At 40.8% G+C, this 15,699-nt stretch overlaps 1 protein-coding gene across 2 annotated transcripts in view; it reads left to right on the top strand.

The window, feature by feature from the left end:
- The first annotated feature begins 4,136 nt into the window (after window positions 1-4,136).
- Window positions 4,137-15,699, top strand: part of NDFIP2 (Nedd4 family interacting protein 2) — a 47,433-nt gene continuing 35,870 nt past the window's right edge. For both annotated transcript variants that reach the window (XM_042805998.1, XM_042805999.1), the window contains exon 1: window positions 4,137-4,283. In XM_042805998.1, the coding sequence (XP_042661932.1) occupies window positions 4,248-4,283 (36 nt within the window). In that variant the 5' untranslated portion in view covers window positions 4,137-4,247. The remainder of the gene's footprint in view (window positions 4,284-15,699) is intronic.

Below are 15,699 nucleotides of genomic sequence, written 5' to 3' on the forward strand. Positions count from 1 at the left end.
CTGACATTATCTGCATTAGAGATTTGAAAACTAATGCTCAAGATGCAAAATGAAGCTAAAAAAGTGAATTTTTTTTTGTTATTGTTCAGTTTTTGGATAGAAATGTACAGGTTTTATTCTAAAGTTTTTGTATGGTACAGCAAGCAAAACAGGACAGTAAGCATAATATTTACTTAAAATAGTACAAAAATATAGAATAATATAAACATGTAGTATTGCTTTTATGCATGTTTAATAAGATAAAATTAACCTAGTTCTGAAATCTACCCATTAGGTAAGTTCCATCAGAAACCTTAAAAATTTGAATAGCCTTATACAGGCGAAGAAGTGTAAAGTTAAATATAGTGCTTTCTTATTTACTGGCCACTGGTTAAATAATGAATGTAAAATGAGTTTAAAATTGCTAACAGTCTTGTACTGCTTGCCGTTGTGCAATTATGTTCAGACTTGTCTGAATTCAGATCACATCCTTCAAGTCAACTTTTTGCAGAACTGAGCTTGCAATACTGATTACTACCAAGAAGATTCTTCTCTTGGCTCGTTTTCATGGTGGAGCAAAGTTTAAACTCTTGTAAACTTGCTGACTAACAGCTATTAAGTTTCTTCTTTCCTAAAACAAATCTGAAGCAATACTTTCTTTTAAATGTCATTTTGACACTATTTTGTTTACATGCTATTTGGAACACTATGTTTCTTTCAATACAGATCTTTGAAAATAAACTATTTACTGCAGGATCCAGAAAACAGTGATAACCATTACCGACACTGTAGGCCCTTACGGTTTAAGAAGGTCAAACAGAAAAAGTAAGTCTTAAAACAAGCATTAAAGTGTTTTAGTCAACGTGACTTACTCATCTAAGTAATAAAGTCATAACAGTTCTGAAATATGCATTTCTTACATTTAATACGTGTTTTGTACAAGAGAGTACAAGAGAGACATAGATGTACTGGGGAGAGCCCAACAAAGGGCCACCAAGACGATGAAGGGACAGAAGCATCTCACGTGTGAGGACAGGCTGGGAGAGCTGGGACTGTTCAGCCTGGAGAAGAGAAGGCTCAGGAGAATCTCATCAGTGTATATAAATACCTGCAGGGAGGGTGCAAAGAGGATGGAGCCAGGCTCATTTCAGTGGTGTCCAGTGACAGGACCAGAGGCAATGGGCAGAACCTGAAACACTGGAGCTTCCCTCTGAACATTAGGAAACACCTTTTTTTTTTTTTTTTTTACTGTAACAGTGACTGAGCTCTGGTACAGGCTGCCCAGAGAACTTGTGGAGTCTTCATCCTTGGAGATACTCAAAAGCCATGGTCATTCAAATTCATGGTCCTGAATTCAAATTCATGAGCCAGCTCTTATGTGGCCCTGCCTGAGCAGGGGAAGTTGGACCAGATGGCCTCCAGAAATCGCTTTCAACCTCAACCATTTTGTGATTCTCTGGTTTTGTGATTTAAAGGTGCCTCAGTGCTTGCCGATTACTTTCTGTTATAGATTAATATTATGGCACAGTCAAAACCTCAGGAACCAGACAGTTAAATTAAAAAATAGACAGGTCACACTATTTTGAAAATACAAAGATCTGACAGAAATGCATGACCTTCTTTTTTTAGCCTTCCACCAGCACAATGACATAGCCTCCTATATAGTTACACAGCTTTAAAAAAAAGTTACAATGTTCCAGAAATAATAAGAACTGAAAGACGGATGTATTTAAAGCCTAAATCAGTCACATTGTCTGTTTTGAGGATAAGTCCCATAAGTACACTGATAAGATTTCTGAAGAAAAATAAGCTGGGTCTCTGTATATCTCGTAAGTTGTATAACCCATCCAAAATTTGTCCCCGAGTATGAAATCACACATCTTTACTACCTCTACTGAACCTACCCCTGCCTCTACTGCCTCTTTTCCCAAGCTCAATGGAATATTTTCTTATTTCCCTATTAAAGACATTTTGGTCCTCGCCTACTGTCCTTTCTTCCCTTAAAAGAAGTGATTTGCACAAATTCAAAACTGAAAGTTACTGAAATTTAGCTGAAAGTTAAATGCTTACTCAACTGTATTCCAACATTTACACACTGAAATGCTAGCTAGCTATTAACTAGCGCCAAATTTGGAGCTTCTAGGAGAGCATATTCCACAGAGCTGAGATACAAAAAACCACAAAACTCATGGAGATCAGGTGACATTAAAAATTTCAAATCAACAGTCTATTTCTGATTCGTACACCACTTTTCAGGAAATGTCTTCCTGGGCTGAGATGTCACATGTAACACTTCAAAAACAGTTTACTTTGGGGAAATTTGTTTCTAACAACGTAGAAGACATTAGAAGTTAAACCTATTAGATGAGTAGTTCAAATTCCATTTCCTGTGAAATCTGGTAATACAATTAAGATATTTTCCTTCTATTTGGTAACTGAAGCACAGTGTAGCACCCTGTACAAACTATTCTTAAACTCAATATGACCTTTACTAGTAACTGTTCCTTTTAAGACAGAATAATTAAACATATAAATTTTCATTATGTATAAAGAGGAAAAAGGAGGAAATCCTGTTAGGAAAATAATATTAATCCATTTCTAACCTATATTTCTCTGCCAACTTTGTTACTTAGTTCCCAGGGCTTTTGATGTGCAACAGAGTTCTTGTACGAGGAACATAGCAAATGAAACAAACAATAGAGCAGGCCTGAACTTCCCAAACTTGTTTTGTTTGGGTAGCTTTAGTTACTGCTGCATTAGCCAGATGCAGGCTGCAAGAAAGGTCCCAGGCACACGCAGAAAGCCTCATGCTTCCACCTCCTCCTCCCTCACAATTCTGTGTATCTTCACTCCCACCCCTATCTAGAAGTAAAACTCTGAGCTCACTCTCCACTTCTCTGCCCTCCTACGCGTGCATAGTGCGACTTCACTCACTTAAATCCTCACCCAGCTCATCAGTAACGACTGCCTGCATGGAAATGCTTACCCTGCTGTGCATGTCAGCCTCTGTACTAGCAATCAGCCTGGATAAAGGCGATGATCTGGGCTGCAGGATAAAGTTCTGTGTGCAAGCCATTAGTGATAGCAGGAGGCTGCTTTCATGAGAGCATTTACCCTGTTGATCAATCATATTCCAGTACATGTACATACACTCCTCTGCACTGCATCTACAGCCATTTCAAAATTGCTTTGTACCACAAGATAAATCTGACAGTTTGGGAACCTAGGAATGAGTCATCCTCATCTGATATACCACTATGAGTGACAGCGTTTGTCACCATTTCTACTCTGGGAGGTCATAAACATAGAAACATTTACAGTTTTAGGAGGAGGAAGGAAAAAAGTAGCACTTTCTCATCATAGAATGGTGCTTTGCCTTCAGAGGGAACAGAGAGCAAAAGGGCTCATGACTCTCATGTCTATTCAAAATCGTTCTTCAGGTCCCCAAGATCTCTGCTGTACAGTATCATATTTTCACCCCATAGAGGGAGGTATCTGAACAAGGCATGGGTTCAGGACTAACTGCTTCACAGAATAGTACTGCTGAGAGTGTGGAAAGGGCTGAACCGCAGTCACTTGGCTGGGCACCGTGTACACCACCTGGGAGGAGGCTGAGGATGGCTGCCAGGCCAGCAAGCCAGCCCGCTCAGCTCAGCACAGCTCAGCGTGGTGGCCTGCGGCCCCTAACAGCCATGGGCCTAGCGGGTCGACAGGAGGCAGCAACCCTCAGCGACTCCAGCAGCACCTGAGAAGATGGCGATGCCCACAGGCGGTGAGACCGCTGGGCTCAACCGCCCCGAGAGAAACCGGGGAGAAGAGGAGCGACACCGGGGCCGACAAGAAGCGGAGAAGGAGGAGGAGAAGAAGGTGGGAAGCAGCGCGGCGCAGCAGACAGCGAAGCCACACGCCCCCCGCCTTGAAGACAAGATGGCCGCCGCCCGCCCCCGGCAGCCGCGGAGGCAGCAGCGCGCATGCGCTGGGCGAGAGGCGGGCGCGCGCGCGTGTGGTTGCGTCACGGAGAGGGGGCGGTGACACCGCCCCGCCCCGCCCCGCCCCGCCGCTTCTCTCTGCCGGCACCTCCCACTTGGAGGGGGAAGGGGGGGGGCGGTGCCTGGGCCGGCTCCGCCGCCGGGGTGGGCGGGGGGAGGGCCGGGGCGGCGGCGGCGGCGGCGGGTCCGGTCGTAGCGGGCGGGGGAAAGGGCCGAGGGGACGCCGGCGGGTCGGAGGAGCTGCGGCCGCGCCTGTGCGTGTTCGCTGGGGCGGCCAGGATGGATCACCACCAGCCCGCCAGCCGCTACCGAGTGGTGAGTACGGCGTCCCCGGCGAGGCCCCGCTTCGCCTCACTCTCCTCCCCCCCCCCGCCTCGTCGAGTCGGGGCGAAGCGGGGGAGGGGCGACTCAGGGGCGTTTACTCCCCCCCCTTCCCCCCCGCCCCTCCCCCCCATTTTTCCACCGCGAGTCCCAGCTCCCACGCGTGGGGGTCTGGCAGGGACCGCCTGGCGCTTCTCCAGCGCCGGGGAGGCGCTGACAGCCGGACCTTCCCCGGGAGGAACCCCCAGCCCCCCTGCCGCCCGGCTCTGAGGGGAGCGGCCGGTCGGGCTCGGCCGCGCTGCCGGCCTGCACGGGAAACCGGCTTTGCCCGGCCCCCCCCCCCCCCCCTTCCCCCTCCCTCCGGCTCCCCCGCAGCTGTTGGTCGCGGTCGGGGGGCGGCGGGTTTTCCCCCCGCCGGTGAGGGGGTGGCGGGCGGGAGCGGGACAGCGGTTCACCCCTGCCGCGCCGCGGCGTGAGGGAGGAGGGTAGGGTTGGTTATCCCTCGTCCCTACGTGTCTGGGAGCGAAGCGGCGTTTTTGCTCTGAAACCTCGTTATTTTTAATGGCTCGTCGCTGGGGATGAAGTGTAATGCCTGTGTGTGTGTGTGTACTGTCGTCTGTAAGCCAGTGTACGTGTGTGTACACGCACACGTGTACGCTGGCTTACTGAAGATCAGGCGCAGGGGACTGTAAGGCTGACTGACCTTCAGTAAGCCGCCGTGCGTGTGTGCGAGCGCACGCACAGGCACACACGAGCACACTGTCTCAGTAAGGAACAGTCTGCAGCGCTTTGCAGCTCGTTGAGTCCGATTTGAATGTCCATTCTTTCCTTCCTGCACTTCCCTACAGAAATAATCGTTGGGGCTGCAAAGATTTGCCTCCTGCCCGAATTGATTGCGCTGCTTGTTTCTCACAGTCATTATTAGTTTAATGTCAGTTATATTAACCTTGTGTCATTAGCTTAATGTCGATTATACTCAAAATACATAAGCTGTTCTGATTGTTGGTTGCAAAAATGACTAAGGTGCAGCCAGTCTCCTCCAAAATTACAATTTTGTCCTTCAGTTCCTTCTACTTCGTGGCTTTGCTGTGTATCTAAGGGTATACTATAGAAGTCAGAAATCTTCGCTACTGTCTATAATTCAAAGTTCTATTGCAATCTTTTAGGTAAATACTGAATTATTTATCTTAGTGTTTGTGTTTTACAGCTTGACCAGTGAAAACAATGTACACAAAAGTAATCACATTTACTTCAGTGCGTATGTAGAACTAAACACTGATACTTATATTCAGATCGTTCCTAGGTTACGATCTAGAAAGAAGTAATAGGAAAACCCTCGTGATAGGTTTAAGATATATATTTTAATAGTATTACAGTGTGGGGAATTTCCGCGTGCTTTTGGATGATTATATACTGGGATTGTCATATATCTGACGAACACACCTAGCACCCTGGCACTTCTCAGGAGTGACCTATGCCTTAAGGGCGCTACTCGGTCACCAAGTGCTTTATGGGTCAGTGCTTTCTAGCACGCTTCTTTTCCTGTGCCACGCTGCCATAACTTGGAATCAGCAGAAGTCCTAAAGTCATTCCTCCTCCTTTGCAATAGAGAACAAAAATGCTGTCAAAGCGTTTTCTTCAGAGCCTGCAAGCACTGTCTTTCCTGAGGCCTGAAGTAACCTGGGTATATTTTAAAAGACCTTAAAAGTGTATGCTATTAAGCTTCAGACAAATCGAAGGGAAATTTTAATTCCATTAATCAAAGGAGCAGAAAAGAACACGGTAAAATGGAACAAAGAAATAATTTGCCTCTAAGTTTTTTGTGTTACATTTGATTAGGAACTTCCAGAGATCGTGCTGGTGCTCAAGTTTGGGTAAACGCTCTTTGGTGCGGCCTTCCAGAAGGGCTAATCGTAATATTCAACAGCAGGAGTTGGCCTACTCAATTCCGCATGTATATTAAACTTTATGGTCACTGAATTTCATTATGGAAGTGTTCTCTGAAGCCTTCACAATTACAGCACTTTAAGTTCCACTGAATTTGTTGTAAGTCACAATGAAAGTGTTCTCTTAATCTCTGATGTGTTCCGGAGTTTAAGAATGACGTTACTGATTACTGTTCCATAGGAAAGAGCATGTTGTTTTATCTTCTTTCTGTTACATCTGACTGCTAGACATTGAGATTTTTGTTATGTTATTTACTTATTGTGTTGGGTCAGAGAATGGAAGGAACAAGGCAATTGCAGATATACTTAATTAGCACCTGATTATTCAAGCATGTGATCTTAAGTGTTATGATGTATTTGCTTACATAAGGGCTGTGATAGGTAGTGAGCAATAGATTACTGCAGATTTTATGGTTGTGTCCTATTTTTTAAGGACAAAATATAGAAGAAAAATACGACTTCACATGGTTAATACTGCACTAGTTTTGTCAATGTCTCTCACTCCCTATTGCTAAGCTTATGAAATCTGACCAGTTCTGCTGTGCTTACTGTATGTCTTTCCTCCCTCCTCCCCCTGCCTCCCTCCCACCCCCGCATGAATAATAGCAAACACTTTTTTTTCAATTGAACCCATTCTGCCTTCTGACTGATCTGTTTTGCTCCGATCAGGACAAGTTCTCTTCTAAATAGAAAGAATTATAGGCGTACATTACTATAGAAAGAATTACTGACTTGCATTTCTGTTCCTGGCAGCGACAGTAGTACTTTAGTAAAGTTGAAGGAGCTATCTCACAGCTGCCTCTTTATTTGTGGTTTCTTCAAGTAAATTAAACTAAAAGACTTTAGGAATGGCAGGCAATTTAGATTCGAGCTTTAGCACAAGCCAGTTTTATGACTTTTTATGAAACACAAAATGTCTGATCACAAAGCTAATCCTCAGCTTCTCTTGTTTTTTATATGTAAGAAGTAGCACTAAAGCTTTGTTCTGCATCTTATTCTTTCTTGTGTGTTTGTGTTTTATTAAAAAAGCAGTTTAAAAATGTTCAAACCCAGCAACTTAAAAAAGCTGGTACTTGTAATTGCAGCAAAGTAAGTGTTGTGAGCAAAGAGCAGGCGGTACATCAGCATTACATAACTATCTGCTGCGGGCATGTGTGATTTGTATTTCTTTCTGCCCCTTCTTTTTTTGTCCTGTCTTCATAGGGCAAAAAGACAACTAATTGATGGGTAAGAATTTGTCATGCTTCCCTGCAGGAACATGACATCAGAAGTAAATTAGCCAACCTTTGTTGTCTTGCTTTACTTCCTTTTTTTTCCCTTAGTCACTTGCATGCTGCAATCTTGTTGGTAAACGTGTCTTAAATTTTACATTCATTACAGGTACAGTCAGTTCAGTTGTGTTGTTTCCTTACTGTTGTATTTTTTTATTTTTCTTCCCCTGTTCTGCTTATTGTTGGGTAAGGGAACCGAGACATCAACTTTAGGAAAATTAAAATAAAAATTCTTCACTGGTCATTCCTCTGATTCTTTTTACTTTGTATCTCATCTGACCTTAATTTGTGCATTACTATCTTGTCTGAAATGTCTGTTCCTAATCCAGTTTGTTTGCAAAAAAAGCGATTTGAATGATGCTCGTGAATCTATACTGAAACAAAGAAAAAGAAATGCAGCCGTTTTCTGCAGTGCATAAAACTGGGTGAGCAGCTAAGTATTAAAGCTTGAGATTGCCTTTTTTTCCCATGAAATGTCATTTTCCAGATAACTGAGACATGAGGGAAGACCTCACATACATATGAGTGATTTAGGCACAGAAATCCCATTCAAGGGTACAGGATTTACCTGCTGAACTACTTAAGAATTATAATCAATTTGCTGCTTCCCGCCCCAGTCTTTCTGGATTAAAGCTCTGGGTTACCAATCTCGAGTCAGGCAGCCATCAGTCTTTGACTTACAGAGTGGTCAGAGCTTGATAGGTAAGTGGTAAAATGAGTAGGTAGAAAACTGGGACAGCTGGAGCCAAAAGCAGCAGTCCCCATGCATGTCAGTGTAGCACCTGGCTTTGGTGGGGCTTGTAAGTGATGTGAGACTCTTGAGACATCAGCCTGATATGGTACAGGACTATACAGGGATAAAGAAATTGTGATTTTGAAAAGGTGTGTGAATGTAAGTTGTGTGTGCTTTTTAGAAACAGGGTTAAGAGATGAAAGTTGTTATTGTGAACACTTTATTCCAATCCATTTGCCTCTGTAAAGCTATTTGTTGTGAATAGTTTACAATTATCTTGGATAAGGCTTATTTTTTTTGTTTCTCAACTCCACTGTCATTGGCTCTTTACTCTCACAATGTTTTCTGGTTAAAAACGTTAATCAAAGTCAGGTTGTCTTTGTAGGTCTCAAACACACGTAAATCAACCTACACAGGAAATGTGCACAAAGAAAAATCTCTTCCTCCTTCCTTTCTTTTCATGGGACTGAGCGTAATAGTGATTGGCAAATAAAAACCCAAATATTATTTATTCTACACCTTTGATGTAAGACCCCTATCTTACATCTAGCATATTTTCTATAGTATTTATTGTCTTTGGAGAACTCTTACATAATTGGTGTTACTGAACAGATCGAGCTAGCTTACATTAGGGAAATTCTGTTACTTTCCACACATCTTGTGGTGATGTCGTAACTGGAAGATAAAAAACTGCATCTAGGAGCCTATGTTTATAATACTGAAAAATATTGAATGAATATGCATTAAGTGATGAGCGTTACTGTTGCTTGCTTTTGACAGTTGCACCGATATTTTTAGTGATGTGAACCTCTTAATCATTGAAGATAAAATTTTTCGATGCGCTGGCTTTTTGCATGTAGAACACCTAGCATAGACCTTTAGTAGTTTAGAAGGGCAAATGAGGATCTTCTGAAATGAGGTGAATGACACTTTCAAACAATGGGCTGTCCTTGCATCTTAATTGTTTTCTGGAATAGTAATAAACTTTTGAGATTTCAAATTTATTTCTGTAACATTTTTACCTGTGACAAATGTGTCTTAAACATAATGGGCTTTTCTTGAAAGAACAACTTTAATATTTATAAATATTTTTTCCTGTTTTTTATGAAGAAACATGCCACAAATGAAGAACAAAAATTATAAATGTTGAGGTATGTTTGTAGATACAGTAGTGATGCAGCTAATGCTTAAGAAGTAACATACTTTACATTGTTTCCACTTTTTAGTTAAGTTTCTAAATACTTCTGAACAAGGGGATAAATATTTTATATTTTGTATATGAAACCTTTTATATCTTTTATATGAACAAGGGAATAAATCTCAAATCCTTTTCTATGTTTCTTCTAAGACAAGGCGATGAGTTACCAGGCAGGTACAGTCCTTTCTGTCTAGTCCCCTTTGTAAGTTTAAAGTGAGATGGTTTAACTTTGTGTATTGCCATCAGTCTGGTTTTTGGATTTCTTCTGGAGGGCCACAGATGCAACACTGAGCTCTGCAACTGATTCACGAGAAGAAACACTGGGTCGCTGGTACAGCAGGAGTAACAGCAGTTACAGTAGCTTTCTGGTTCTTTATGTGGGCACAGGTTGGGGCACATAGGCAGTTTACTTTCTTTTTGGCATGAGCACAGAGGGACATAAGGTAGTTTGTGCACAAATTGGTTTAGTTATATAAGGCACCAGTTTTACTGTACTGAACAAAATAAGATATATATTAAAAACCAGGAAAATGTACCTGGGTTGCTGCACTCAGGTTTTTCTCCAAAGGTCTTGGTAGGCCAAAACTTAAGGTTGAGCCTGCACAAGAGTTATGCAGGAGGAGAGAGTAGGAACAGGACTACCCTTTCTGGTGTCAGCAAGCTGTTGGCCTGGCTGAGCCTACCTTGTAAAACTGTGGGAGTTTTAGGTTCCTGAAAGACGTACAAAACCAAAAGAAAGATGTACCTGATCTGTGTGGTGACACTAAGTCATGTAATGTAAAAGGACAGCTTCAGGCTGTGGCATGCATACATGCCACATTTAGTAAGTCTTCTAATCCTATTAAAAAAGGCAGGCATTCAGTAACAGGAATAAAATGCCTTCAAATAGCAGGGTTCTCAGCAGAAGTCAGCTGTGATATGTATGGTTGAGCTAGATGTTCTTTTCATACTGCTGTAAAAAAGAGAAACTCTAAGCACTCTCTCAGCTTGTTCGTATCTGAAAAATGTAGTAGGAACCACATCAAGATAATCACATAAATCAAGTGCTAGGTTAATACAAAATGTTAGTAGCAGTCTTCTAGCTGGGGAAAATTAGGTACTTTTGACAAATGGCTAATTCTAGGCTTATTTTGAAACTTTCTTCCCAGTGAAAGTGTTGACGAAATGAGGAAGATGTGGCAACTGGTAATGTCATCACATGTAACTTTGTGAGACCTCAGTGCTCAGTTTACAGTTGTAGATTTGAATGGTGTGTTGAGTTTCATAGCCTCAAGCTTCCTTCTAGACTTCAGGTGTGTCAGCTATTTTGGGAAGAGGGATGAACAAATGGATGTATACCAGTACACCCACATTAGGCAAGCCATTTTCAAATGGAGAAGAAAAGTAATCTTAAGAGATTCTGAGTAAAAAAGAATGAAAAAAATGGCAACTTGTTAGGTTGGAGAGGCACTGCCAACTCTTCCTACTGAAACTGAGCTATTGCACAGCCAAGACTGTGGGGCTGAGCTGCCTCAGGCTTAGGTCTCCCACTTCCTGGACAAGTACTGTCACAGCTAGCTGGTTTTAGTAAAATGGGCACCCCCTTCTCCAGCTGTGTTTTTAATGACAATGACTAACAACTTCTGTTTTGTGCTGAAGTCATTTCAGACTTGCACAGCCAGCGCTCACATATTGGGATGTGGATGCCTTACAGCTTTGAGATTTACAGCGAAAGTGGAAAATATATTTCCATTTTAACATTTAACTGCTTATTCCACTTAAGCATTGTTTCCATTACCGTAGGCTAAGATTAGCCTAAAATGGATATAGTCTAATTTACTCCTCAATCATTCTACAGCCAAAATGTTAGGGTTGGGAGGGTGACTTAATACCTACCCATGGCTGTGCCTCCTCTGACTGTTTGGAATGGACAGATTGATTTAGAAAACAAGCCTCCAAACTTTGAGTGGTGTAGACACAGCAAAATCTGATCAATAACTTATATATTACTTTATTCCTGTTGGTAGTCCTGTTTTTCTTGAGTTACTGTTCAAGGTGCTTGGCAGAGATTTCTCATCTTTTTTCTTGTAAAATTTGGCTTTCCAGTAAAACAATTAAAGAAGAATTTTGGTCTCCAACAGTTGTGTGGTAACTTAACATATTCACAAACATCATTTGTCCATTTTAGCTTTGAACACTGTTTTGCCTTTTGACAATAATCCCGTTAATGTTGACTGATGATTGTTGTAGGAGAGGTCAGAATCATGTCCTTGGTAAAGATGTATATGTAGTTTGAATTATTGAATGTGGTTTTGCTTTTCTCTCATTAATCTGAAAAGGTTATTTAGGGCAGCCTTAGGGAGAGATTATTGACAAGCGGATGCTTACCGTATCAGTTATCTCCTTGTTGCAGAAAATAAGGTGATTTGGGGGGGTGTTTTGTTTTGTTTTGCTTTGCCTTTTTTTTTTTTTTTTTTTTGTAAAGTAGCACAAGCTCATGTTTAGGAATTGCTTTGGTGTAATGGTTAGTGTAGTTAACACTTGACATCTTTGAGGAGGGAGTGATGCCTTTGGTAAAGCATGAGAGTCCTGGGTGATACTGAGGCCAATTGTCCGTTTTGATCATGGTACTTTGAATCAATTCTCACATTTTGGAATTTAAGGGAAATAGTACTTAAAGGTATTTTTAAGGAATGTACTCAGGCATTAAGACTCTTAATTGAAACTCCAGAGTTGTGGTCACAAAATTGATTTGCATCAAATGCATAGAATAAATGATTAGGAAAAAGACTTACACAAGCTCTTTACTCTTAAAAACCTGTTCCAAATTCTAAAATGAGAGTGCATAATTCAAACAAGCAAGCAAGCCACTAAAGCCTTGCAGTGCTGGGCCAGAGCTCATGATGAGCAGTGCAGCCTGTGTTCCTTTCTCATGTACCATAAAGTCTGCTATATTTATTTATTTTAAGATTACTCCCTATGGTTTAGATGCAGCACTAGTTCGGTCATCTGTTCTCTTCCAAAATGGTGAGTTTCCCGGACTGCTGCTTTTTTTTTTCATTTTTTGTTTGGTTGGTTTTGTTTAGCTGACTTATAATAAAACAACTTGCTGGAAAGTGCTTGCTTCCAGATGTATGTATCATCTGTCTAGCAACTGAGAGGTCCAGAGAATTGTCCTTTGGGACACATAATATGTAGGTTTGCTTTAAAATGCTTAGTCGACACTCTTTAACCCTTTAACAGTAGGGTTGAAAAAAACTCAATACTATCTGTTGAGACACAAACGTGCATTCTTTAAAGAAATAGCCTTTAATGTTCATTGTTTTGTGAGTTGTGTTTCTCTTTGCTACTATTAAAGCTGTGAGTCCCACAGTGGATGGACTCTTCAGTAGAGCCTGTTCTTCTACATACAATGCACAGTAAGTGTGTTTAGCTGGTGTTGTGTATGTGTGTGGTTTTTTTAAACTGTTGAAATTTCCATCTGTATTATCATTGTAAATTGAGAAGCTTGAGTACTTCATTTCCTGTTACTAAGAAAATGAGTTATGATCAAAAAGTCAGGCACGATTTACTTGCTAATAAGAATAGTCAGTGTTTGCTCTTATTGATTAATAATATCCCCTGATTTATAATTTATTTATTTACTTACTTCATTTTGGGCTACTCTGTACTGTGTAGGAAATTGTTGTGCTTGGCTAGATTTATTCAAATACACAAGCGATAAAACCTCTGTGGTGTCAATCAAGTTGAGATATTTGAAGTTTTTCTTAGAGTTTTCCTGCAGAATTTTCAAGGATACTTAACTTACTTGTGATATAGGAGACACAAACTTGAGTCCTTTTTTTCTTACTTATCTCAAGTCAGGGACTTAAGGTAAAGCTGTACGCTGCTTCTGCAGTTCAGTTTTCATGATACTTTTCCAGGAAGAAACTTATCTTTTTCTTTATCCCTCCCCTTGTAAAATGAATTTGCTGGTTTTGGTGTCCTCCTGCCTTGTCTTCGTTAGGAAGCTTTGTGTGTGAGCCTTCCTACTGTAGCTAGGCCTTTAAGGGAAACATGCATAATATAGTTAGAGAAATATTTATCTTTTTCAATCAATATGAAATTTTTCAGCCTAAAATTTTCACTCTGTAATGGAAGCTGGAACTAACTGTTGAGTATTGCATTTGCTCTTGGTGACAGCCCTGTCCATTTCCTAATTTTACAGGCTTTCCTATTCCTGTACTTTTACAGTTTACATGTTTTGTTATATTCTGTGTGACTGTAGAGTGACGGGGATCTACTTCCTGTACTGATTTGATAAAGTTGCTGGTAACTAAGGTCATGACCTTTTGACTTGCAGTTGTTGGAGCTGCCACTGATGGCTTGCCAAAGCTGTGGGTTAGTGGTAGCTGCCAGCAAATCCTGATGAAACATTGTCCGTCATCAGGGAAGATAGTGAGAATGAACAGGAAGCATCATTGTATGAAACCTGGGACCGGACCACATGTTGGGTGCTGAAATGAAGTTTTGGTTTCTCACGAGAGGAGCCTAGAGGAGCTACAGAAGGTAGAGGGAAGCAGACTTCTTAAACGTGATGTATGAAACAGGTGGTGGGAGTTGGAAGGGATCACCGGTTACAAAGTCATCAGAGCATTGGATAAAGCAGTTGTGGAGTTGTTATTCACCAAATTGTGCAATGTTAAAACAGGAGAGCACTCACTGAAGTTTGGTTTAGATCATGGAAAAGAAACTGCACCAAGGAGATGCGAACATACGTAGTTTGTTAATACACAGATGTTAAGATCGTTGGGGTAGATAGTAATAGCAGTTGAAAGAACACAATTTCACACACATCACATCCATAAGAGATGCAAATGGAATAGACAGAGATGTACACTTTACCAGTCATAACAGCTGTGAATGTTGGGAGAGTCTGAGGAAGCTGGATGGCAAATAAGTGGCTAAGGCTCACGTGCTGTCCATGTATCTCCTGATGATTGTGTTGGAGACAGAACACTTGCTTAGACTGACTGCTGGTCTCAGTAACATACTTCTGTTTTATTAATGGGGCTCTTCTAACAAGAAAGCATTCGAGGATGAGAGCCTCATTTTGCACTTTGTTTATAGAGGTTAAACCAGTTCCTCAAGCTGTTCTTGAGTAACCATTTGACAAACAGAAGGCTACATGGTAATCTTTTCAGTAATTTATGAATCCTAGAGTAGATCAGAGTTGCAATACCTCATTGTGTACAAGCTTTAGAGTAAGCTTTTCCCAACTTCTTCTTCTAGAAATATTTTTTTATACTTGTGCTTGAAGATTTGAAAAATGTTGGTCCCAGCCATAGTCTTTATTAGTATTAGAGAAATCAGGTTTTTGTTGGCAAATTTCACAACTCCTATAATGATGCAATAGGAAAAACTCTTGGAAACTATGCCTGATTTATAATTTTGCAATAAATATGAAGCATGCATCTGTTTGGATCATACCAAAATCCCAGCACTCAGAATTACTTCTGAATAATTCTTCAGTCAAGAAAAAAACTAAAAAAATAAATGAAGAGAAATGGATATATTTTAAAGGACAACACTACACTTCTAGTAGCGTTATTCCAGACTATTCTATCAGAATATTTACTTTTCTAAAACAGTTCATATATTGACACATGGTATGTTACTGCCCTTTTGCTGTTAATGTGGGGGAATAATGTCTTAGAATCCATAGGGAATGCATGCAAATGTGTATGTTGTGCTCTTAAATGTGTAATTATTTAAATCTGGATTATAAGCCACAAAAAATGAAAGAGCAAGTAAAATATTATATGTAAAGTAGCCATTGCGATGGAGAAAGAGATACATATTTGTCTATATCTATACACACACATATTATATATATATAATTATTAATTTTTTTCCCTTCACAAAGTCCTGATCACCATTGTTGTGAGGCTTTTTTTTTCCCTCATGACATGCTTATAAGCTGCTTCAAAAAAAAAAATAACAAACTTGCACAATCCAACATGTTAAAGATTCTAGTTAGAGAACTGACTAAAATGATTAACTATCACTTAAATGAAATGCACGTAAACCACTTTCACTTGATGTGGATCACTTTATTTTTACATGAGGAGTCTCATTTTGGCAGAAGAGCTGTTCTATTGCAACATATCTTTTCAACAGCATTCAGTATCAATCTCTTTGGATTCTTTTTGGTAGAAGTTTGCCTCCAGAGGTTGTGGGTTTCCATGGTACCTAATCTTTATTTAGCAGATACACTTGGTATTTCTACACAGCTGTGGAATGG

Source organism: Tyto alba, unplaced genomic scaffold (assembly GCF_018691265.1).
Source record: "Tyto alba isolate M040663 unplaced genomic scaffold, T.alba_DEE_v4.0 Super-Scaffold_45, whole genome shotgun sequence".
NCBI lineage: Eukaryota > Metazoa > Chordata > Aves > Strigiformes > Tytonidae > Tyto > Tyto alba.